This window comes from Somniosus microcephalus, chromosome 10 (assembly GCF_052327205.1).
Source record: "Somniosus microcephalus isolate GS21.2 chromosome 10, FLI_Smic_1.0, whole genome shotgun sequence".
Taxonomy (NCBI): Eukaryota; Metazoa; Chordata; class Chondrichthyes; order Squaliformes; family Somniosidae; genus Somniosus; species Somniosus microcephalus.
In genome coordinates this window covers 25,721,176-25,746,615 of record NC_140996.1, presented here as the reverse complement: position 1 = coordinate 25,746,615, position 25,440 = coordinate 25,721,176, and the positions used below count along the sequence as shown (strand labels likewise).

The window sequence follows — 25,440 nt, the reverse complement described above, 5'->3', positions numbered from 1 at the left end:
ACTCCGAGGCGAGGGTGCTGCCAGCTGAGCCATGGCTGACACTGTGGGGCTGGCAGTGTGCCATCAACCTGAAGGATACCTATTTTCATAATGCCAATACTTAGTTTTAAAGGTTAGGTGGATGAGAGAGACTAAAGTACAGTCTCTCTACTCATTTAAGTATTACTGGCCAGTCATACTGTTGCTCGAGCTCTGGTTAAAATATTTCTGCCGAACATGGAATAAAGACAAGTGATGATTATTCAGTAGGTCAACACTGGAGTGCTCGCATTAAATTAAAGGTCCTGACTCATAGAAAATATTTATTCTGTACTTGTTCTGTTTCTTTAACCACACAGGACATTGAATTTCTGTGATATTTGCAATATAGAAATGAGTCAAGTTTAATAACATTGGCATCTTAGTGATGTGGAGGACCTGCTGCAGGAGTAGCTCGCCGATTTCGCAAGTTTTAACCCTTGAAGCTGATACAAGGAATAGTATAATGTAAAGTATTCAACACAATATATGGTTATGGAAGGAATGCGAATGATCTCGGGTACCACATGGTACATAGGAACTTTAATAGCCTATACAAGCTGAAGTTCATTGACCCAAACTAACTGGGCACCTTCATTGTGAGTTAACTTATGAGTATTGAGTCAATGCAAAACAGCGGTAACTTTATTTGAGAAGTCATACAGATGCTGATGTGATTCCAAGTCTAGGCCAACAAGTGGACAATGAAGTTGGGAATGTGTTCTGTCTATTTGAGAATATTCATCCATTCCCACAACACCATTATTCAAGACCACATTCCACTCCTTCCCTTTCCTGGTGCCAGCAGCGTAGCTCGTGGTGTATTTGACTACCACAGTCTAACTGTAACTCGATAAACTCTAATTATTATTTGAATGGCAATAGATTGGGAGAAGGGGAAGTGCAAAGAGACCTGGGTGTCCTTGTGCACCAGTCGCTGAAGGTAAGCATGCAGGTGCAGCAGGCGGTTAAGAAGGCAAATGGTATGTTGGCCTTCGTAGCGAGAGGGTTTGAGTACAGGAACAAGGATGTCTTGCTGCAGTTGTACAGGGCCTTGGTGAGACCGCACCTTGAGTATTGTGTGCCATTTTGGTCGCTTTATCTGAGGAAGGACATTCTTGCCATGGAAGGAGTCCAGCGAAGATTCACCAGGCTAATACCTGGGATGGCAGGAATGACGTACGAGGAGAGATTGGGTCGATTGGGCTTATACTCACTGGAGTTTAGAAGATTGAGAGGGGATCTCATCGAAACCTATAAAATTGTGTCAGGCCTGGACAGACTAGATGCAGGAAGGATGTTCCCGATGGCCGGGGAGTCCAGAACTAGGGGTAAGCCATTTAGGACTGAGATGACGAGGAATTTCTTCACCCAGAGAGTGGTGAACCTGTGGAATTCTCTACCACAGAAGGCAGTGGAGGCTAATTCATTAAATATATTCAAGAAGGAGTTGGATATATTTCTTAAGGCTAAAGGGATATGGGGAGAAGGCAAGAACAGGGTACTGAATTTGGATGATCAGCCATGATCTCATTGAATGGTGGAGCAGGCTCGAGGGGCCGAATGGCCTGCTCCTATCTTCTATGTTTCTATGTAATCCTGTTTCCCAACCAGATGTTTCTCCAGCTCCTTTTTGATAGAGTTAATCAATCAACAGCCTTAGCTGCTTTTTTCTGGGAGTCTGTTTCACATTCAACACTGGGGATGGGAAGGAATAATCTGGTGTGTGTGTGTATATAATCAGAAATGTCAACAATTTTGATCAATTGCACTGTCGTACATTATGTTCAGCTGTGATACAAGGTTAGTTTTCTATTGTCTGGATGTCTACTGATGCACAGAAGTGAAAAGGACAGAAATACCAAATGACTTCCCTTTTACATACAGCTGTGCAGTAATTACAAAACTAGGCTAGAGTTACAGATGAATTAACATACAAAAATATAGTGCTTTTACTTAAATTTTTGCATTTGTTTTTCTTCTGTGCATGTTGCTAAGTACCTGTCGATGTATTTTGTTTAGATGGCAGAGGTATTTCTTCATATGTTATTTTAATAAAGGGTCGTTTCATTGGCAAGTACCAATACTCAATATTGAAGTAAAGGTAAAAGATCTTCTCCACTACAACCTTATCGACTATTTCCAACAGACTTGATATCAGTTCTTTCACTGAGTGAGGAGGTCTAAATGGAAAATAAAAGGAACGAATTTCTTCTGCTAAAGTCTTGTTACTGTGTGGTCCAAATATAGTGGTGTCATTTCCAAGGTAGGCAGGCTCACCACTGTACAGGAATATTCTGGTATAGTTGGTTTGTGTAGGGCTCTTAAAGACAGCACCTAATTCGAAGAGTGTCTGGTAAGTTCTCAAAACAAACTTTGAACAGTCATAAGATTCGAACCACACTTTGGTCTTTGGATTAGGATCAGCTTGAACAGTCCATGTTTCGTAGTATATACCAGTTTTGTTATCCTCTTTCACCCACTTGGCCAGTTTGTTAAATATTTCACCTGAGTACAGATAAGAAAGAAAAGAAAGACTTATTATATAATGCCTTTCACAACCACCGGATGACTCAAAGCGCTTTACAGTCAATGAAGTACTTTTGCAGTGGAGTCACTGTTGTAATGTGGGAAACGAGATACACATGATATTAAAACAAACTTCTGCGACTTATATATGTATATTCATGAATGCTTGAGAGAAACCTTAATCAAAGGTTTGAGAGGATATTAAATTGCAAGATCAGAGCTTAAGTAGCTACGGAGATGCGTGAATTCTAATGAGACTCGTACAGACTATAAACTGAAAATTCATGCATAATCATTAAAAAAACACAACTTTTGCCTATTTAAATTATTTCATGACATTTTCAGGAGCATTTCAGAATCTTGTTGCAGTCCTGAACAATGTACAAAGTAAAGTAATATACTCCTCTAATGTCATCATAACATTACAAGGAACTTTCTTCCAAGATAGTGGATTCTGATAGAATAAGACACTAGCAACATAAGATTGGAAAATGTACTATTCTACGTGTAAAATTCTTCATATGGATGTGATCAATGTTAACCTATACAATGTCAGGCTTTCACAGAGATTGTTTCATGGCCTGTAGCCTACAGTATGGCTTAGTTTAACCGATTGTTACTATTATTCCCGCACTTTCAGAGAAGGAACCAATTAAATTGTTCATATTAGGCTGCAAAGCGCTTTGGGATGCCCAGTGGTCATAAATGGTGCTATATAAATGCAAGTCTTTTTCTTTTAGGTCATATACATACATACAGATTTCTAAAGAATCTTTTTTAATGCCTCAAAAAACTAAATCGGGGCTGATTTTTTTTTCCTGACATTTGCCCCTAGACACAAAGGTCACAAGGAGGTTGATTTCCTAGCTCCACAGTAATAAGTAGGAATCAATACAACTGCAGACCAGCACACCTCTCCACATTCAGGGGTGCCCTACATTTCCTGTCCCGGGCCATTAATATAGCTTGAAAGGCCTGCAGTTATCGTCGGCCTCCGGGCCTCGAAACCCAAAAATCCAATGGAGCAAAGTTTTAAAAACTGTATAGTTCACCTTGTGTGGAGCCTCCTCGGCTTGTTACCACCCCGCCCCAGGCCTTCTGGTCTGGGGGGGGGGGGGGTGGGGGGATGCCCAGCACTAAATTTTTGGGTTACCACTGTTTCTGACTGCTCCATCACTACAACTATGGGGGTGGGGGTGGGGGGGGTTGAGGAAGAGGCTGGAAGCACCCCTTTAAGCCTCATTTAAATCATCGTGGTGGGCCCACAACTATTAAAGGGCAGTATAACCGGTCTCCACCCTCTTTTTTTCTTGACCTTTGTGCCAAAGGATTAAGCATTCTCCAGGGGCAAAGGTCAGGAAAAAATCAGCCCTGATAACTTTTTGGGGCTTTAAAAAAAAAAAAATCTATGACAAACAAGGAGAGGTTCCTTCTCTGAAAGTACAATAATAATACATTCAGTTAATCTAAGCTATACTGTAGGCTACAGGCCTTGAAACAATCTCAATGTGAAAGCCTGATGTATATAGGTTAACATTGATCGCATTCATATATGAAGAAGTTTACATTTTGGTTGTGGACAAGAGAGCCCAAGAGGTACCGGCAGTTTTAATGAACTTGAATAAATGAATGCATATTAGGATGACACCAAAGATAAGAAACTAGTCATGAGGAACAATTGGAGATACTGAGACTATTTTCACTGGAGCAGGAAAAGCCTAGAGGAGACTTGGTAGAGACTTTTTAAATGATGTCGATTGAGTGAAGAAAGATTATTTCCCCGGATTGCGGGAGTCAGTGATGAGGGGGGTCGTCCATTTACAATTGTCAGTAGCAGAGTGAGCAGAGATGCATGAAGAAATTTTCACGCAGAAGGTTGTTTTATTGGAGTGTGAAATGCTTTGCCATAGAGAATAGTTGAGGCAGAGGCCATTGCATCTTGTAAGGGAAGATTTAAGAAACATTTTGAAGCTGGCGATACAGAGCTAGGGGGAGAACCGGGCAGTGGGGTTAGTTTTGCATTGTTCTTGCAAAGATCCAGCACAGACACAATAGGCTGAACTCTTGTGCTAACTTCGATTCTATATTAAAATGCCTGGGTTACATTTTTTTATTTTATTTAAAAGCCTTGTTTGTATAATCAGACGTCAGAATGTGTCCACAAAACAAACACGTTGGCCTAGAAATTCGGGTACTTACCGCTCTCTACGGTAAGGCCCATATTGTGGAAAGAAATGGTGGCAGCCTTCCGCCCGTCTCTGGCGCGGGACTCGGCGGCCGTCATTTTGCCGAGGGCGATAGCGCTGCCGTTAGCAGCACTGGCCCTAGAAATGCAAAACAGCAGATTGTGACATCAGTGCAACGCCGACTTGATGCCACGCTCTGCAAACTTGGACCTTTGCGCTGACTTTAACGCTGAGCCCTAAGCTCGCTCAGAAAGACTGGCATGCAATAGACCTAGAGAGACGCTGTCAGCGCTACTTGAAGGAACACACACATCTTTCAGGTAAGTTTGGATTTAAGCTTTTTGGACTTAAAAAAAATATTTTATTGAACTAGTGGCTTGGTCCAATAGATGTTAAGTTTTTTAAAAGTGTGCAGGGAGTGCTGCTGGATGCTTGCAAGGCCTCGGATGGTAAAGGAAGGCCTCTGAGAAGACAGAAATTGCTGGAAATACTCAGGTCAGGCAGCATCCATGGAGAGAGAAACAGCATTTACATCTCGGGTTGAGATGCTGCCTGACCTGCTGAGTATTTCCAGCATTTATTTCAGATTTTCAGCATGCCCGAGAAGAGGAAGAGGCAGAAGAGGAGGAAGCAGAAGTAAGGATGCAACTCAGACAGCCCCTTTCTGTTGCAGATATCCGGGATGGAATCATCTGCCTGCGGTACCAGTGACCACAACCTGAATTCCCCTTTCAACATTTGTCACACACCTCACCTTTTCTCTGTTACTGACCATCACCAGTGTCCTCTTGGCCACAATGCTGAAATAAAAGCCATCACAAAGCAAACTTTCCAATCCAACTTTATACATCTATCCATCTAATATGACATCAAGAAATAAACTCATCACCTTTGTGCATTCTATTAGTGACTGTCTTGTGTGTGCCTTTGCCTATCCTAGTGATGTCACGCAGTGCTACCCCAGTGGCTGCAACATGGCTGGTGGAAGGCTGCTGACTTTCAGTGGGAGACACTACAGATGGCTTTGCTGGGCCACCTGGTGGCTGGGTGTGTGAAATCAAGTGACGGTGTTGTTTCTTCTTCTACACTCTCCTCTCGCTCTTACTGGTCAACCATTAGCTGGGCAGGCTGCATTTCTTGGGTGTGTAAAATGAGGAAGGCACAAGGGTGAAGTTGTGGTGAGGGGAGGGCGGGAAAGCAAGAGATGTATGCCAGAAGGAGAATAATAGATGAGGATACAAACATCTTGTATCCTTTCAGTGTTGCTGCTAGCCAAGGGCTCAGCAATGCCCCTGCCAAGAATGGCCAGCACCATCTCCTCCAAATGGGTGAGGTGAAGGTAGGAATACGAGATGTGCCTCGTGTTTGGTAGAGATTGTTGGTAGGTGAGTGATGTGGGTGGGAAGGTCGTGCAATGAGCAGTGCATGAGGCTAGTGGTGCAGTTGGTAGGAGACAGCTTTTGAAGATGCATTCACTGACCTTGACCACAGGTCTGAGGTCATGAAGCTTCTTTGGGCACTAGAGCCTGGTCGTGGGTGCAGCACTGCTGGCAGCGATGGCCTCCGAGATCTGGTCCCACATTCTTCTTTCTGGAGGGCCTCCTGGCCCCAGTGCGTAGAGGACCTCTCTTGCAGTGTTGACCCCCAGGAGAAAGCTGGAGTGCTGCATGTGAGACCTTGGGTGCCCCTTCCCTGGCTTGTTGAGCCATTTATTTTAGTGCTGAAGCACTTTTACCAATTTTTTAGGTGCGGAAGGCAATTCAGCTTTAAGAGCTGGAGACTGCCGTTTGAGAATTATTTTTAATGGCTTTTTTTCAGAAGATAGTTGAGCTCTAAGGGCTATAAACTGCCTTTTTAAATGATTTAAATTTTTTCATTTTAGAAGGCAGTTCCCCTTTAAAATGGCAGGCTAGCTTTAAGATAACGCTGTTCTTGCTCCAGGGACGCTACACTGAGGGTAGCGCCCAAAAACCAGCCTTACACAGTAAGTTTAGGGTTGCACTAATTTAAATTAGCAGGCAGCGCCAAAATACCGGTGCTGCCTGCCCGATTAATTCTGACAGCCGTCAACTGCGACCCGTGGTGGCACTGGCAGCTTTTCAGTGCAATGGAATTTCTAGGCTGCTGTTTTTGCCCTTACTGTCGCTAGTCTGTTGTTTTTTTAAAAAGAATATTCTTTAACTTGGGGCTGAATCAAGCTGATTAAACAACACTACTTTCCTTTACTCATTATTCCGACAGCCTTATTGTTTTCAAAATGAGTCAGCTCCACTTCGATCAGTGCACACAACTGCTGACACCAGGCAGAATCTCAAATTCCAAAATAAACCCATTAGATTCAACAATAAATCTATTGTTTACAGCATATATCAATGCTGCTTTAATCAGAAATTGCCAGCCATTGCAAGTAATTAACTAGCTTGGTTTGAGATTCGAGATTTTTGCACAAGATTGCTGTACCCGGGTGCCAGACTCAATTGTACCTGTACTCTGGCTACACCATACACTGCAGCTACAGCTGATCATCCAAGCATACAACATACAGGAACAGAATTACCAACTTAAAACCTGAGCACCATTATCAGCAGTAATGCACACAAGGACAGTATCAGCTGCAGCTATGCAGTGGCTGCATGTTATGTTTCAGCTACAACTGATTTCAACACTAACGTTAAGTTTATAATGCCATTCTTTGATGTTTCTACATTATCTGTGCTCTGCTGCCGAGCTGCCACTTGTATTCCCAGCGTCAGACAGCCACTTTCAACAGATAAACCACCCAGGCACAAACTAGTCCATTGTAAGCAGCTTAACTCGCATCGTAAACCTCCTGCAATGTGCTGAACAGTAAATCTTTCCTGGTGAAATCCAGAGGCCTCCACGTGATCAATGAACTCCGTCCAGCAATGTACAAAGATTACGAAGAAGCTCTCAAAGTGACAAAGTGCAAGGTTTTTGTAATAACAGAGCTGGGTTATTTACAAGGCAGGTTCCAGAGTAACAAGGCCAACTTGTGACAAAATTGCATTTTGCCACTGACCTTGTGTATTATCAAGGGCTTTGCAAGATTCAAAGAATGAGGAAAGTATCTGGATTTCACATGATTTTAAGCAAATTAGGTTAACTTTGCTCCATTTACTATTCCTCATCACCAGTAGAGACTAGTAGGAAAAAGTGGAGTTCAGCGCAAATGTTAATAAACTGTACACTTCGCAATGTTGAATCTGCTAGAAAGGAATGTGTTCCAAATAGGCTGATTCAAACGGCAATTTTGCCCTAATATAATTAAGTGAAGACCTCCATTCCAAGAGCATTCGACTATTGGGCACTGCAGTTTAAGCTAGCATTTAAAAATATTTTGTTGGACTTTTAAGATGCATATTAATTTTATGTTTGCTACTCAACCTATTCTAAATATCATCCTTTTAATCGTGTGTATCCTTTCAAGTGTAGGTTAATGAAAGTACCTTTCTGAACAGCCAATTGATCCTTGTATATATTGGTTTGTTATCCAACACACTTACCTGTTATTTCAGATACTTTTACCAAGGACCCATTTTCTTTCCAATGTAAATCATCTATTCCCTCAAAGAAACAGGCAGCTCCCTGATTGCACCAGAAAGGAGCCTTGATACCAGGTCGAAGATGTGGGAAGGTGCAGTTCCCAAGCTGAAAGAGCTCATACCACTCCATAGTGTAGTTTTTGCCTGTCAGTGTGCTCCGGAAACCAATTGCATCATGCATAATTTGCTGCAATCAGAAAAAAATACACTAAATCAATGATCATCTGTCACCATCAATAATAATAATAATAATCAACTTTATTGTCATTGTTAGTGCACAAGTGCAGTACAACGAAATGTAGGCTTGCGGCTCCCGAGAGTGTACATTTAGATTAAGACATTTAAACATTCAACATTCATTTGGCTTGTAATACATTAACATAAACATAACCATAATAAAGTGCATTGGCAGATGTGCAGGCTTTAGAGTTTATTTGTGGAGTTCAGTAGGATGACAGCCCTGGGAAAGAAGCTGTTCCTAAATCTGGTCGTTCGGGTGCGAATGCATCTGTAGCGTCTCCCAGATGGCAGGAGGGCGAACAGACTGTGGCTGGGGTGGGTAGGGTCTTTGATGATGGTCCGTGACCTCCGTAAACAGCGTTTCTGGTATATGTGCTCTATGGTCGGAAGCCGGGTGCCGGTAATGCGTTGGGCAGTTTTGACTACCTGCTGCAGGGCTTTCCGGTCATAGTAGCTACAGCTGCCATACCATACTGTGATACAGTTCGTCAGGATGCTCTCTATTGTGCAGCGGTAGAGAGGATCAGGGGTGACAGGTTACATCCCTTCAGCCTCCTTAGGAAATATAGGCGCTGCTGGGCCTTCTTCACCAGAGAGGAGGTATTGAGGGACCAGGAGAGGTCTTCTGTGATGTGGACTCCGAGGAACTTAAAGCTGTCCACCCCTCAAATATAAACCCCTCAAATAATATCTGCCTAGACTCTACCTATTTACAAGAGTCCCTTGATGCACTTTTGAGTAAGCTATTATCCAACATCATCTGGGGTGGGTATCCTGTAGAAAATTTGCATTTTCTGTTGCAAATTGGAACAAGTTCAATTTAAATGTAATAAAGGCAAAAAGTGAGACCTCTTGGTATATGTCCTACATTTGCCAAAGTTCATACCTCATTAAGCATATTATAACACTTTCTTTGCAATCTGACTATTAAAATGCACGGCCATCAATTTGCATCTCATTTAACCCCACTGTTTCATGCAGTTCATTTCATTCACGCAGATAAAGTGTTCAAAAAATATAAAGGTCCACCCATGACTGCAATTCAATGAAGTGATTCTAATCAATTGCAATAGCAGAACCTGCCGCACATAGTGATCAAGAGCCCCTGGCAAATGGCATGATAAACAGCACCAAACAAGGAGTACATTTGCACCATCCTCCGGAGCACAGCACAGACGTGCGCCAGACCCCATCCACCATTGGGAACCTCAGCAGCGGCTACTCCCCCCCTCATTGCAACCTGATCATGGCAACACATAGCACCTCCTCACATACAGGAAGATGTCTCAGACAATTTGGAAAGAAGAAGAACTAGGGGACACGAAGTTTGAAAGTTGCAGCCTATTTTAGGGTCATGATTACCCTTCTTCTGACGGCTGCAAAATCTGCACTGGATATCCCCGCAGAGTCATGTAACCAGAGGACACAGATTTAAGGTGATTTGTAAAAGAGCCAGAGGCGACACGAGGAAATATTTTTTACACAGCGAGTTGCTGTGGTTTGGAATGCACTGCCGGGGGCGGGGCGGGGCGGGGCGGGGCCGACGGGGGCAGATTCGATGTTAACATTCAGGGGAAAATTGGATAGATCCTTGAAGAGAAAAAAATTACAGGGCTACGGGGAAATAGGACTAATTGGATAGTGCTAACAAAGAGCTGGCACAGGCATGATGGGCCGAATGGCCTCCTCCTGTGCTGTATCGTTCTCTGGTTCTATGTGGAGTACACCATACCACTTGTTGGGTCATTACAAAAAAAAAATAACTGCTTCATTTTTTTTTAAATTAAAAAGAGATTTAATATTGCCAAATACTCACAAAATGTCCAAGCAGATCTCCATATTTGAACTCCCAGACAGGAGTCTGAAGCCGATAGACTTCAATGATATCCTGGTCTTTCATCTGAGGAATCTCCCCATCAGGAGAGCCTGTGGGGCAGAATGGGTATATGGGCTGGCAAAATGGATCAGCTTTGGGCCGGTGATCAAATCGTCTGAAAAGATAATGATACCCACATGCAATTCCATAAAACACCATCAAACATCATAGGATATACGGCACAGAAACAGGCCATTCGGCCCAACCAGTCCATGCCGGCGTTTATGCTCCACTCGAGCCTCTTCCCGTCTTTCCTCATCTAAATCTATCAGCAGAACCCCTCTATTCCCTTTTCCCTCATATGCTTGTCCAGCCTCCCCTTAAATGTATCTATACTATTCACTTCAACCACTCCCTGTGGTAGCGAGTTCCACATTCTCACCGCTCTTTGGGTAAAGAAGTTTCTTCTGAATTCCCAATTTGATTTCTTGGTGACGATCTTATATTGATGGCCTCTAGTTATGCTCTTCCCCACAAGTGGAAATATTCTCTCTGTATCTACTCTATCAAAACCTTTCATAATTTTAAAGACCTCTATTACACTCAAAATTAGATAGAAGTATTGTAAAGTGAAATCATTTTACAAATTTATACAAGAACTTTGGGGGGGGGGGGGGGGGGAGTAATTGAAAAATTCACAGTCCGGTGATCTAACATGAAGCAGGAGGTGCTCCTCACCCACATGGAGAATCTCTCATCTCAGACAGGGGTCAGTCCCATGGCCAAGTAGGGTCGCCAACCCTCCAGGATTGCCCTGGAGTCTGCAGGAATTAAAGTTTAATCTCTTGGACACTGCTGCGAGTAACCCGGGAGAAAAATCATTGGGGCATTAAAAAAAAGTGTTTCCTTTAAAAAAAAAACTTTTGTTAATTAATTAAAAAATACTGGAGACTTGGGGGGTGGGAAGGGTGAGCTGTTTGCGGGTGGGAGGTCATATGATGATACCTCCAGGCATAAATCCAACCAGAGTTGGCAACCTTATGGCCAAGTCTAAGCAATCTAATGTCAAGCCCTGTAGAACCTATAGGTTTTTGTGATCTTAAATGACTCTCTTAATAGCACTTGTACCAGCAAGGAGGATTAGTGAACTGTGCACAATGGCAGCAGGTTTTCCTTCTCTTATTTAGTATACAGTCTGGGGAGTTCTCAAGCCCCATCTTTCCCCCCTGCCTAACAGGTTTTTTTCCTTGTTTCAGGAAATCACACAATCAAGAGTTTTATCCACCAGTTCACGCTTTTTTTTCCTCTTTGAAATAAAAATGTCACTGGATCGATGTGCAGTGGACTCAACTGCCCGGTAGACAGGACAAAGGACTTCTGTTAATCGGGACAGTTGCTGCTTCTTTAGAAACAAGATTTGATGAAAAGCCATTACAAAGCTCGTCAGTAAATGTGCTGAGAGTGTATCTGCTTATTCCTCGAGAAGGTGGGACCCACCAGGGGAAAATAAATGTACTCGGGCAGTCTCCACCTTTCAGGCCAATATGCGGAGAGTTACGTAATGTCACTCCTAACAGTCCTCTCACCAGACCCGTACAATTCACTGCCACCTCAGCCTTGATTTTGTTTGCAACACTGGGCACGGGTAAGTTTTTTAATTTTGCATTAAAAAGTGAAATGTTTCCTCTAAGTTAAAATAAACTGTCCAGTTGCAAAGGCAAAATACTGCGGATGCTGGAAATCTGAAATGTAAACAGAAAGTGCTTGAAGTTCTCGGCAGGGCAGGCGAAAGGTCACCGACCTGAAACGTTCTCTAGAGGCCTGATATTTGCGGTCAGCAACAAAGCGAAGACGTTTGCCGCTGGCCCTGAAATACGCTCCGCACAAGGATCTCGCAATCCCTGTGTCGAGACCTTCGGGTTTACCGCTCTTCAGTTCAATGGACTGGAGCGGGGCTCCCCATTGTTCGAACTGCTGTGACCTCAACAGGCTGTCTAAGCAGCCAATCAAAAGGCAGAATTCTCACAGACAGCAAACAAAGAACTGATACACTCTTAAAATTCTAACTTTTTAAAAATAGTTAGAGAGCAAAAGATTGGGGTTCTCACATTGGGGAAAAGGCAAACCCAAAATAAAAATGGACAAAAATGTAAAACAAAAATTAAATTCATTTTTTTGAAACGTTTCTTAAAATGGACGAATTTCACACAGCGTAAAATGAAAATTAGTTTTCCACGCACTTAACCTTTGTTTAGCAGTCAATACGCTGTTAAAACCCCAGTTACTGCGTACAGTTTTGGTTTCCATATTTAAGAAAAGATATACTTGCTCTCGAGGCAGTTCAGAGAAGGTTCACTCAGTTGATTCCGAAGATGAGGAAAGGTTGAGCCTCTACTCATTGGAATTCAGAAGAATGAGAGGCGATCTTATCGAAACATAAGATTGTGAGGGGGTTTGATCGGGTGGATGCGGTGAGGATGTTTCCACTGATGGGTGAGACTAGAACTAGGGGGCATAATCTTAGAATAAGGGGCTGCCCTTTCAAAACTGAGATGAGGAGAAACTTCTTCACTCAGAGGGTAGTAAATCTATGGAATTTGCTACCTCAGAGAGTTGTGGAAGCTGCGACATTAAATAAATTTAAAACGGAGATAGACAGTTTCCTAGCTGATAAGGGAATACAGGGTTACGGGGAGAGGGCATGATCCTATTGAATGGCGGAGCAGGCCCGAGGGGCTGTATGGCCTACTCCTGCTCCTACTTCTTATGTTACACCTAATCCCTCTGGGTCTAACTTTTAGTGGGGAACTTGACAGCAGACGAGCGAAGTTTGTCAGTTTCAACGTTTTACGATATTTCACGGATTGCCGGCTGTGTGTGTGTGGGGGTGGGGGGGGGGGGGGGGAAGAGGGCACAGCGCAGCCAATTTTGGAGCCGTCATTGACAGACTGCAACTTGAGATTTCTGAAGTTGCGGTCTCTCGTTTTCAAAGGCGGAATGACGGCGAACATTGCCAGTTTGCCAGCATCCTGACCGCAAATTCCGGGCCTCTGTTTCCACAAATGCTGCCCGACTTGCTGAGTGCCTGTTTATATGTTCGAGTGTCTGTTTATATGTTCAACTGCAATCTTAATTACTCCACCATTGGCCTACCTCCACCTCCCTCTCCTCCATTAAGATGCTCCTTACAATCTACCTCTTTGACCAAGCTTCTGCCCTAATATCTCCGATAACACTCCTGTGAAGTGCCTTGGGACATTTTACTAGGTGCTATTTTTAAAAAATTGTTCACAGGATGTGGGCGTCGCTGGCTAGGCCAGCATTTATTGTCCATCTTAATTGCTTTTGAGTGGCTTACTAGGCCAGTTCAGAGGGCAGTTAAGAGTCTAGCACATTGCTGTGGGTCTGGAGTCACATATAGGCCAGACCGGGTAAGGACGGCAGATTTCCTTCCCTAAAGGACATTAGTGAACCAGATGGGTTTTTATGAGAATCCGATAGTTTCATGGTCACCATTACTGATACTAGCTTTTTATTCCAGATTTATTTAATTAACTGAATTTAAATTCCACAGCTGCTGTGGTGGGATTTGGACTCATGTCTCTGGATCATTAGTCCAGGCCTCTGAATTACTAGCCCAGTAACATCATCACTATGCTACCTTTCCCATGCAAGTGGTTTTCTCATGAAGAAATTGAACTTCCAAAGGCCCCAAGGGGGTGTTATAGTTTCATTGCAGTAATGTAATGTAGCCCAAGCTAAGAAACAGTGGCAATTGCTGTTATTAATGTTTCATCTCCAAATCTAAAACTTATTTGCAATGCACTGCTACTGCCCTGAAGGAACACTTCCGCATTCCACAGAGCCAGGAACCGCACCTATGTTGCAATGTCAGCCCGGGCTACACCCACCTGTAAGGCACTGGCCATGTCTGAGGTCCTCGGGCAGCAGCAGCGCTGGAGGCTCGCTGCAAAATTAGGCAAAGGCAGGCGACGCTCCACAGAGCTATCCCCATCCTCCGAGCGATCGGAGTCCGGCTCGGCTCACAGCGCCTCGGAATACACACACGCCCCCCGCTGCTGATCTCAGCCTTGTGCAGAATGAGGCTGGTTCCTGTTTCCGAGCCGGAGTCACATGAATTGCTTCCTGATTCACAACTGCTCCCTGTGAACACAGTCTCAGGATCCCTGCAGCTGCTGCTGTTGCTAGTCCCGTATCATCCGCAGCAAAACCAAACTAGCCGAATCTGGAGATAAATATTCACGTTTATCAAAGAAAATCTGAAAATGTGAAATAAAAATACAGAAAAAATAGTTTAACGTTCCTGCAGCACTGAGTTCTCAAAGTCTAATCCAAGTGATGACCTTTATTTGCCCCATTGTGTATTCAATATATTTACAATCTGCCTTTTTGTTCCTAAACGTCATTGCTGAGCATTTGACTCTGTAATGCCGCTAGGAGGTTAAATACCATTAAATCGTGTGCCAGTCTCGAGAAAAGAGATAGAGGTGACCTGATAGAAAGAAAGACTTGCATTTATATAGCACCTTTCATGACCTCAGGATGTCCCAAAGCGCTTTACAGCCAATGAAGTACTTTTGGAGTGTAGTCACTGTTGTAATGTGGGAAACGCGGCAGCCAATCTGCGCACAGCAAGCTCCCACAAACAGCAATGTGATCATGACCAGATCATCTGTTTTAGTGATGCTGATCGAGGGATAAATATTGGCCAGGACACCGGGGGGGAGAACTCCCCTGCTCTTCTTCGAAATAGTGTCACGGGATCTTTTACATCCACCTGGGAGAGCAGATGGGGCCTTGATTCAACGTCTCATCCAAAAGACAGCATCTCCGACAGTGCCGCACTCCCTCAGCACTGCACTGGAGTGTCAGCCTAGCTTTATGTGCTCAAATGTCTGGAGTGGGACTTGAACCCACAAGTCTTCTGATTCAGAGGCAAGAGAGCTACAGCTGACAGCCAACTGAGCCATGGCTGATAAAACTATGAAAGGATTCAATAGAGTAGATATAGAGAAGATATTTCCACTCGTGGGGAGTCCAAAACTAGGGGCCATCAATATAAGATAAATCCAATAAGCAATTCAAGTGAAGTGTCTCTACTCCAAGAGTGGTGAGAAAGTGGAACTCACTACCACATGGAGTAGTTGAGGCAAATAGCATAGATACATTTGAGGGGAATCTAGATATGTACACGAGGGAGAAAGGAATAGCTGGATATGTTGATGGGATTAGATGAAGTAGGATGGGAGGAGGCTCATGTGGAGCACGAAGACCGGCATAGACCAGTTGGTCCGGATGGCCTGTTTCTGTGCTGTAAAATTCTATGAGTTAGTGGGGCATTTATTTGGTGAATACCGAAACATCTGCGCTAATTTGTGATAATCACACTATAAAGGATACGCTGGGCACCGATAAACTGGAGGAATAAACCTCCGGGTGCTGTCAATTGTACAACTCCGCAATGTGTACAAAAGGAAAAATACTGCGGATGCTGCAAATCTGAAATATAAACAGAAACTGCTGGAAATACTCAGCAGTGATGTGTGTGTAGCAATGTCGTTTCTGTAAACCAGCCATTCTATTTTGTAAAATATAAGTGGGCGATGATCGGCACTGTAAACTTGGGGTTATAATATGTTCACAATGTATAGTGTACACACACCTCCTACTTAGAAGCACCAATTTTAGGATAAATGTTGTACCTGTCTATAATAAGCCCCATCCCCAATTTTGCCGAGAGCTGCAGTGCAGCAGAGAAATGTTGTTGAATGAAATAACAACAGAAAATGCTGGAAAAACTCAGCAGGCCAGGCAACATCCGTGGAGAGAGAAATAGAGTCAACATTTCAGGTCGAAGACCCTTCGTCAGGACAATGTTGTTGAATGTCTTGTTGGAGGGAACAAAGTGCACTCGAGGTTTTATGGTAATTGCACATACGGTTTATGGCAATGTAGATTAATGTACTGTATTTGGGCACAATTACCATCTGTCTGTCAGCTAATGCATACCAGCAGATTAATGTTTTTGGCAGCCTGTTGCTGGAGCTTGGAGGATGTGGTGTGCAGCAGGCAAGAGCAAAGAGGGAAATGTAGAGTTTCTACTGCATTGCAAAATAACTTCCAGTAGTCACTTGCAGAAAGCATAAATGGTTGTGGGACTGTGGTGAAATAAGTCATAAGTATATACCTTATTCTACCTGTGTATAGTTTCCTATTGTAATCTATTGTAACCCTGCGGCTTTCTTGGTTGGCCAGGAATGCTGATGTACTGTATACCACTCTGCTGTGCCATTGATTGTCCTGATACTGTTACTTCACCCCTGGCTCCGCCTCCTGGCAGTTCTGAGAAGCTGGTCAGTAGGCTAACATGTGTGTTCTGTTCTGTCCAGTTCTAAGCTAATAAAAGCCAACTGTTTGAGTTATAACTACCAGTCTTTGTAGTTATTTAAGGTATATCAATTTTATTAGCTTATTACTTCCAGGGATGGACAGATTCCTGAAGCCGGAGTGTCTGGACAGTGATCCACATTCGGCGGACGCATCGAAGAAATTCGCACATTGGCTCCGGTGTTTCGAACATTTCATTGCATCGCTCGATGATGAGGCCAACAAACTGGGCCTACTGACTAACCTAGTAAGTCATCGGACCTACTCGCTAATCGAGGACGCTCCTACATACGAGGATGCACTCGTGACTCTCAAGGCCCAATACCTGAAGCCTGTTAACGAGGTGTATGCCAGGCATCTCTTGGCTACCCGCAGGCAACTACTGGAGAAATCGCTGGATGATTTTCTACAGAATCTAAAGGCCCTGGCGAAGGACTGCAACTACAAGGCTGTGACGGCCATTTTGTACCAGGAAGAAGCGGTTCGCGATTCGTTTATATCGGGCCTTCGATCGAATTACATTAGGCAGAGGTTGCTTGAAAGGGACACTCTGGATCTAAAGACGGCCGTGGCTACAGCTCGATCGCTGGATGTGGCGCAGAAGAACTCCGAGACCTATGCGTCAGGCCATGTGGCCCTCTCAGCCTCGTGCGTGCCGAGCGAGGAGGCGCCATCCTCTCCGCCTGGGCCTCGGACCAGCCCTACACCACGGGAGTCTCCACCCAGCCCCACCACTGCAGTGATGTCCCGCGGACCAAGATGCTACTTCTGCGGCCAGCTCAAGCACCCCAGACACCAATGTCCTGCGAAAGACGCCACATGTTTCAAGTGCAAGAAACGGGGACATTTCAGCAAGGTATGTAAGGGGAATCCCGTACCTGATACAGTCTCCGCGGCCCTACACGTGGTCCCAGAATCTGATACCGTCTCAGCGGCCGCCTACGGATCTACGATAGCCTCAGTCACGGTTGACCAGTCCAGACCGCATCCACTATCAAAGTCTATGATGGACGTTAAGGTAAACGGACACCCAACGAAGTGTTTAATCGATTGCGGGAGGACTGAGAGTTTTATTCACCCTAGCCTCATCAAACCGTACTCACTAAAGGTGTACCCTACCCGGAGCAAAGTCGCAATGGCATCTAAGTCCCTCACTTTGGAGGTAAGCGGTTTCTGTAAAGTAACACTGACTGTTAAGGGCACAGAGTATAAAGATTTTAAACTCCTTGTGTTGCCACAGCTCTGCGTGAAACTAATTCTAGGCCTAGATTTCCAGTGCCACCACGAGAGCGTCACACTTGCATATGGCGGATCCCAGCCCCCGCTCACAGTTTGCGGCCTCTCCACTTTAAAGATAAGCCCGCCATCTCTGTTTGCGAACCTCGCCCCAAACTGTAGACCTATTGCGACCAAAAGTCGATGGTACAGTTCGGATGATAAAAAATTTATAAAAGAAGAAGTAGGAAGGCTACAGCGGGAGGGTATCATCGAAAATAGTAATAGCTCGTGGCGTGCTCAGGTAGTGGTGGTTAAAACTAACGAAAAGAAACGGCTCGTGTTCGACTACAGCCAGACCATCAACATATATACGCAACTAGACGTTTATCCCTTGCCTCGCATCTCCGAGATGGTGAACCAGATTGCCCAGTATCGTGTGTTTTCCACTATTGACTTAAAGTCTGCCTATCACCAGCTCCCCATAAAAGTAGATGACCGTCCTTATACGGCTTTTGAAGCAAATGGGCGCCTGTACCAATTCCTTAGGGTACCCTTCGGGGTCACGAATGGAGTTTCCGTTTTCCAACGGGAAATGGACCGTATGGTAGATGAGAATGCGTTGGAGGCAACATTTCCGTACCTGGACAATGTTACTATCTGTGGACGCGACCAACAGGAGCATGACCGGAATCTCGCTAAATTTCTAGAGACTGCCCAAAAGCTAAACCTGACCTATAACAAGCACAAATGTACTTTCAACACTACTCGTCTGTGTATTCTCGGCTGTGTGGTAGAGAATGGGGTAATCGGGCCAGACCCTGAACGATTACGCCTGCTTAAAGAACTACCACTGCCACATAACCCTAAGGCCTTAAGAAGGTGTCTGGGATTCTTCTCTTATTATGCTCAGTGGGTGGCCAACTACTCGGACAAAGCCCGAGCCCTTATCAAGTCGACGTCTTTCCCTCTATCAGTAGAAGCGCAGGAGGCATTCACCAACATCAAATGGGACATTGAAAAGGCCGTGGTATGTGCTGTAGATGAGAGGATACCCTTCCAGGTAGAGAGCGATGCTTCTGATTTTGCGCTGGCTGCAACCCTCAACCAGGCCGGGAGACCGGGAGACTTCTTTTCCCGTACACTACAGGGTCCTGAAGTCAGGCATTCTTCCGTTGAGAAGGAAGCACAAGCAATTATCGAGGCGGTCAGACATTGGAGACATTATCTCGCCGGCAAACGCTTCACACTCCTCACTGACCAGCGGTCTGTGGCCTTCATGTTTAACACGAAGCAGAGAGGCAAGATAAAAAATGACAAGATCCTAAGATGGCGGATAGAACTGTCCACTTACGACTACGATATTATGTACAGGCCAGGAGCACTCAACGAGCCACCCGATGCCCTATCTCGAGGGGTATGTGCCAGCCTTAGTACTGACAAGCTCCAAAGTCTCCACGACGCACTCTGCCACCCAGGAATCACCCGATTGAATCACTTCATCAAGCCTCGCAACTTACCCTACTCCATTGAGGAGGTCCGAACGATGACCAGAGCCTGCCGCGTTTGTGCGGAATGCAAACCCCGCTTCTACAGGCCCGAACAAGCTCACCTCATCAAGGCAACTCGGCCATTCGAGCGCCTAAGCCTTGATTTCAAAGGTCCTCTCCCATCGGCTGATCGTAATGTCTACTTCCTCAATGTTATAGACGAATACTCTCGTTTCCCCTTTGCCATTCCCTGCCCGGACATGGCTAGTGCTACGGCAATCAAAAGCCTCTGCAACTTATTCTGTCTGTTCGGTATGCCCAACTATATCCATAGCGACAGAGGAACGTCGTTTATGAGTGATGAGTTATGCCGGTTCTTACTATCAAAAGGGATTGCTACTAGTAGAACCACTAGCTACAACCCCCGGGGCAATGGGCAGGTTGAGAGGGAGAATGCGACAGTGTGGAAGGCAGTCGTCCTGTCTTTAAAATCGAAAGGCCTACCGACCTCTCGCTGGCAGGAAGTTCTTCCCGATGTACTGCATTCCATAAGGTCTCTGCTGTGCACCGCAACAAATGCTACTCCTCATGAGAGGATGTTTGGTTTCCCCAGGAAATCTTCCTCAGGTATTTCACTACCCGGGTGTGTAGGGGGTTTCTCTTGCTTGCTCTGGTCTCCTGCCAGGCTTCTTGCAATAATTACCCGTGAGTGGTTCGACCCACTCGCCCCTACGGTTCTAGACCTTGGACTTAGGTGCAGGGAGCTGTAGTGCAGAAAAACTCAATAGACCAGGTCGAATAGCACGAAATGGATGCCTTTATTGAACAGTTTGCAGCATCATAAAATACATGTCATATGCACAGATTAAAGCAACTACAAGCATGCACACATCTATAAACTTAACTCTATAGAAATGGGGAACACACGGCACATCGTGAAAGGGGTAACACATTACAATTACCCTTAACCCCCTCCCCTAGACCTAACTAAGTTTCGATTTGAGGGACTCGGGATCATGCTCACCACTTTAAGAATTGCGAAAAAGGCTTTGCAGCCTTTCGACACAGCTTTCCGTCGTCACATGGGTTTGGAAGCTTCTGGCGCAGCTTGTTTTCCTCTTGGTTCTCCTGCGAGGAGGCAGCCGATACAGCCTTGGTGAGCGCTCGCCATGGATGAATCCGTTACCGATGTGATGTTGAAGAACTGGATCCTGGGCTCTGGGACCTGAGTGTCTTCTTCTCCGGCCTGGGTCGTCGATGATCTCCCGACAAAAGTACCCGGGCCTCCCTCGTCGTCTTCCCGTCGTGGCCGGGCCTTGCCTGGCCGAACACCGAACACGTTCTGAACCGAAATTGTTCCGAAGGTCCGACCGAAGTGCTGTAGTTCCGATGGAGTCTGTCCCGAAGCGTTCCGATGGACTTTACTCAATCCACAGTTATACCTTTTTGGAACATTCTTATCTCCCGCCAAATCATAGTCCTGTCTTTGTAATAATTTTGGCGGGCAGAACTCTCTGCAGGGGTGTTTTGTCTTCATAACGGGAGTCGGTGATAGCTGAACTGGCCTTCCTGGGCCGATAATGTCTTTGCTTTGTTACCGTAACTTGGTTTGTATATTGATCGGTCTGGAGATTGCCCTGGATGGCTGTTAAACGGCTTCTCTTTGTACAGTGTAATGGGTTAAAGCGTTGGTTCAATTGTCCGCCCATTTCTTGATGGGTCTCATCCTGCCACCCAAATCTGTCCTGTACTTATAATCTAATCAATATGTATGCTCAGTTCCATGAGTTTCGGCTTCCCGAAACTGGTTTCCGCGGGCTTTTAATGCCCTCAATCCACAAGCCTGTCTGGCTTGCAGTAACAGAAATTCAAATGGTCCCAGAAGCTGGTCACGAGGTCTGGCGGCCATTTTGTGTGCCCTTTTATCAAAGGTTTCTCTGTAAAAGCTTCTTTTGGTCAATAAAGCTGTTTTATTAACCCTATTTTCCTACGTGATTATTTAATGAAAATTTTGCGAATCTTACAGGTGGTTGATGTCCCCGGGCACTGTACTGTTACGAAAACATGTGAGAGGTCATAAGACTGATCCCCTAGTGGAGGAAGTACAGCTCCTCCACGCCAATCCTCAGTACGCATATATCCAATACCCTGATGGACGTGAGGATACTGTTTCAATAAAGGACCTGGCTCCGGCAGGAGAAGAGAGAGAGAGCGATGCTGCTAGCGAAGATGCGGGTGTGGAGCACCGTGATGCGCCGCCTGTGGGGGTGGGATGCCCGGAGGTACAAGACGTACAAAACGTTGTTTTGGAAAACCCAGCAGACGCCAGGACGGCGGAGGAACCTGAGCAAGTTCCCCAGGAGGTTCCTCGGCCGACGCTACGTCGCTCACTACGAACTGTAAAACCCCCGGTCAGGCTTAACTTATAGGAGGGGTGAATGTGGTGAAATAGGTCATAAGTATATACCTTATTCTACCTGTGTATAGTTTCCTATTGCAATCTATTGTAACCCTGCGGCTTTCTTGGTTGACCAGGAATGCTGATGTACTGTATACCACTCTGCTGTGCCATTGATTGTCCTGATACTGTTACTTCGCCCCTGGCTCCGCCTCCTGGCAGTTCTGAGAAGCTGGTCAGTAGGCTAACATGTGTGTTCTGTTCTGTCCAGTTCTAAGCTAATAAAAGCCAACTGTTTGAGTTATAACTACCAGTCTTTGTAGTTATTTAAGGTATATCAGGGACAAAGTAGTATTTTATGCAGGATATAGTGTAAAACTTGCCACATTTGTAAAATTAACCCAGATATATAATATATACAGAAAATGTTGGAAACACTCATCAGATCGGGCAACATCTGTGGAGAGAGAAAAAGAGTTAGCCTTTCAGGTTGATGTCCTAGTTCTGACGAAAGGTCATTGACCTGAAATGTTAACTCTGTTTCTCTCTCCAGAGATGCTGCCTGACCTGCTGAGTATTTCCAGCATTTTCTGTTTTTATTTCAGATTTATAGCATCCCACAGTATTTTTCTTTTGTTATGTATTGCGTAAAGCCATCACATTTTAAAAATGCACCTGCAGCACAAAAATTCTGGTAAACTTTTCTGATTGGCTCAAACCGGCAGGCCAGACCCGCCAGAGGTGGCAGCACAGTGATATACAGTCAATTGGGAGTGGCCCTGGGAGTCCTCAACATTGACTCCAGACCCCATGAATACTCATGGTTTCAGGTCAAGCATGGGCAAGGAAACCTCCTGCTGATTACCACCTACCGCCCTCCCTCAGCTGATGAAATCAGTATTCCGCCATGTTGGAAGAAGCACTGATGGTAGAAAGGGCACAGAATGTACTCTGGGTGGGGGACTTCAATGTCCATCACCAAGAGTGGCTCAGTAGCACCACTACTGACCAAGCTGGCCGAATCTTGAAGGATGTAGCTGCCTGACTGGGCATACGCAGGTGGTGAGAGGACCAACACGAGGGAAAAACCTACTTGACCTCGTCCTCACCAATCTACCTGTCGCAGATACATCTCTCCGTGACAGTATTGGTAGCAGTGACCACCGCACAGTCCTTGTGGAGATTAAGTCCTGTCTTCACACTGAGGACACTCTCGATCGTGTTGTGTGGCACTACCACCGTGCTAAATGGGATAGATTCAGAACAGGTCTAGCAGCTCAAAATTGGGCATTCATGAGGCCATCAGCAGCAGCAGAATTGTGTTCCACCACAATCTGTAACCTCATGGCCCAGCATATCCCTCACTCTACCATTACCATCAAGCCAGGGGACCAACCCTGGTTCAATCAGGAGTGCAAAAGAGCATGCCATGAGCAGCACCAGGCTAACCTAAAAATGCAGTGCCAATCTGGGGAAGTTGCAACACAGGACTACATGCATGCTAAACAGCAGAAGCAGCATACTATAGACAGGGCTAAGCGATCCCACAATCAATGGATCAGGTCAAAGCTCTGCAGTCCTGCCACATCCAGTTGTGAATGGTGGTGGACTATTAAACAACTAACGGGAGGAGGAAGCTCCATGAATATCACCATTCTCAATGATGGCAGAGCCCAGAACGTGAGTGCAAAAGACAAGGCTGAAGCGTTTGCAACCATCTTCAGCCAGAGGTGCCGAGTGGATGATCCATTTCGGCCTACTCCTGCAGTCCCCACCATCACAGAAGCCAGTCTTCAGCCAATTCGATTCTCTCTACGTGATATCAAGAAACGGCTGAGCACACTGGACACAGCAAAGGCTATGGGCCCCGACAACATCCCGGCTGTCGTGCTTAAGACTTGTGCTCCAGAACTAGCCACGCCTCCAGCCAAGCTGTTCCAGTACAGCTGCAACACTAGCATCTATCCGACAATGTGGAATACTGCCCAGGTATGCCCTGTCCAAAAAAGCAGGACATATCCAATCCAGCCAATTACCACCCCATAAGTCTACTCTCAATCATCAGCAAAGTGATGGAAGGTGTCGTCAACAGTGCTATCAAGCGACACTCACCAATAACATGCTCGCCGATGCTCAGTTTGGGTTCCGCCAGGACCACTCGGCTTCAGACCTCATTACAGCCTTGGTCCAAACACGGACAAAAGGACTGAATTCCAGAGGTGAGGTGAGAGTGTCTGCCCTTGACATCAAGGCAGCATTTGACCGAGTGTGGCATCAAGGAGCCCTAGTAAAACTGAAGTCAATGGGAATCAGGGGAAAAACTCTCCACTGACTGGAGTCATACCTAGCACAAAGGAAGATGGCTGTGGTTGTTGAAGGTCAATCATCACAACCCCAGGACATCGCTACAGGAGTTCCTCAGGGCAGTGTCCTAGGCCCAACCATCTTCAGCTGCTTCTTCAATGACCTTCCCTCCATCATAAGGTCAGAAGTGAGGCTGTTCACTGATGATTGCACAGTGTTCAGTTCCATTCGCAACTCCTCAGATAATGAAGCAGTCCACGCCCGCATGCAGCCCAGGAACAAATAATTTTTAAAAATGCTCAAATATAGTCAAGTAGGAAAATTGGTTATAGTGCTCCCTCAGCAACCCAAATATATATCCCGACAAATAATATTTTCAGTGGTAGCACTCTCAACCCTGAGTCAGAAGGTTGTAGGTTCAAGTCCCACTCCAGAGACTTGAGCATATAATCTAGGCTGACACTCCAGTGCAGCACTGAGGGAATGCTGCACTGTCGGAGGTGTTGGGCTCGAATTTCCAAGCCCTTTGGAGGTGGGAGTGGTGGGAAAATTGCAGAATCGGGAGGCAGGAACCCATCCCGCCCCCAACCCGCCTCCGTGCCAATGTCCCAGGAGGCGGGTATCCGACCTGTGCTGGGAGCCGCCTCCGCGAGACGGGAAGGGGATTAGTGCCAATTAACTGCCTGTTAACAGGTAGTTAACAGGCAGTTTTTTGCCTAATCCCTATTTTTAGCCCTGAAGTGTGGGCTTCCCAATGGCTCCGAACCATGCCAAGTTAGCGAGGAGGACCGTCGGTCTGGAGGGGTCGAGATGTCCGTTGTGCAGGTGAGTGATGGGTGCATGTGTGCAGAGGTAAGTGTGTGAGGTAAGTGTAAAGTGTTTTAATAAGTTTTACTTATCTTTACTTTCTCCTGCAGGCTTCCTCCCTTCAGTTCTTGGGAGTCCCTCAGCTCACCGGCACAGAAAGCAGAATGGCCGCTGAACTGTCAAAAGCTGCAGCCTCTGCTTTCTGGTCTGGAGAGATCTCTAACTGAGTCTGAGTAGAAGGACTCAAGTTAGAAGACAGATTGTCCGTGTTTAACTGCTTCACAGTGCTGTTAAACGCTGATTTTTCATCTGTCAAAAGCTCTTGACAGATGAAATGTCAATCACTGACATCACCAGTAACCAGGTGTCCCTTAATTGGCCTGCTGAGCCCGCTGGGCGGGCTTAACAAGGTCAATCGAGGGAAAATAGTGTGGGTTGGCCACAAGTCGATGGAGGTGGGACTACA

The 25,440-nt window shown here is 45.4% G+C and overlaps 2 protein-coding genes across 2 annotated transcripts; one reads left to right on the top strand and one right to left on the bottom strand.

The window, feature by feature from the left end:
- Positions 1 to 641: 641 nt before the first annotated feature.
- On the bottom strand, positions 642 to 14,568 carry cln5 (CLN5 lysosomal BMP synthase). Its single transcript, XM_085998510.1, has 4 exons — positions 14,264 to 14,568; positions 10,353 to 10,527; positions 8,258 to 8,483; positions 642 to 2,526 (listed from the first exon to the last, which is right to left on the bottom strand). The coding sequence occupies exons 1-4, from the start codon at positions 14,365 to 14,367 to the stop codon at positions 2,012 to 2,014; spliced, it is 1,020 nt and encodes a 339-aa protein (XP_085854636.1). The 5' UTR covers positions 14,368 to 14,568; the 3' UTR covers positions 642 to 2,011.
- A 1,643-nt stretch (positions 14,569 to 16,211) lies between these two features.
- Positions 16,212 to 22,170, top strand: LOC147111475 (uncharacterized). The gene is made up of 2 exons (XM_085998509.1): positions 16,212 to 17,922; positions 21,492 to 22,170. Exons 1-2 carry the CDS (start codon positions 16,858 to 16,860, stop codon positions 21,543 to 21,545), a joined length of 1,119 nt encoding a protein of 372 aa, XP_085854635.1. The 5' UTR covers positions 16,212 to 16,857; the 3' UTR covers positions 21,546 to 22,170.
- The last annotated feature ends 3,270 nt before the right edge of the window (positions 22,171 to 25,440 follow it).

Bases quoted from the DNA above. Each gene is read 5' to 3' on its own strand.
- cln5 (XM_085998510.1), bottom strand. From the start codon at position 14,367: ATGGGGATAGCTCTGTGGAGCGTCGCCTGCCTTTGCCTAATTTTGCAG. The intron at 10,528-14,263 runs GTGGGTGTAGCC...TTATCTTTTCAG, and splicing joins ACATGGCCAGTGCCTTACAG to ACGATTTGATCACCGGCCCA. The intron at 2,527-8,257 runs GTAAGTGTGTTG...ATCTGTACTCAG, and splicing joins AAAAGTATCTGAAATAACAG to GTGAAATATTTAACAAACTG.
- LOC147111475 (XM_085998509.1), top strand. From the start codon at position 16,858: ATGGACAGATTCCTGAAGCCGGAGTGTCTGGACAGTGATCCACATTCG. The intron at 17,923-21,491 runs GTAAGCGGTTTC...CGAATCTTACAG, and splicing joins CTAAGTCCCTCACTTTGGAG to GTGGTTGATGTCCCCGGGCA.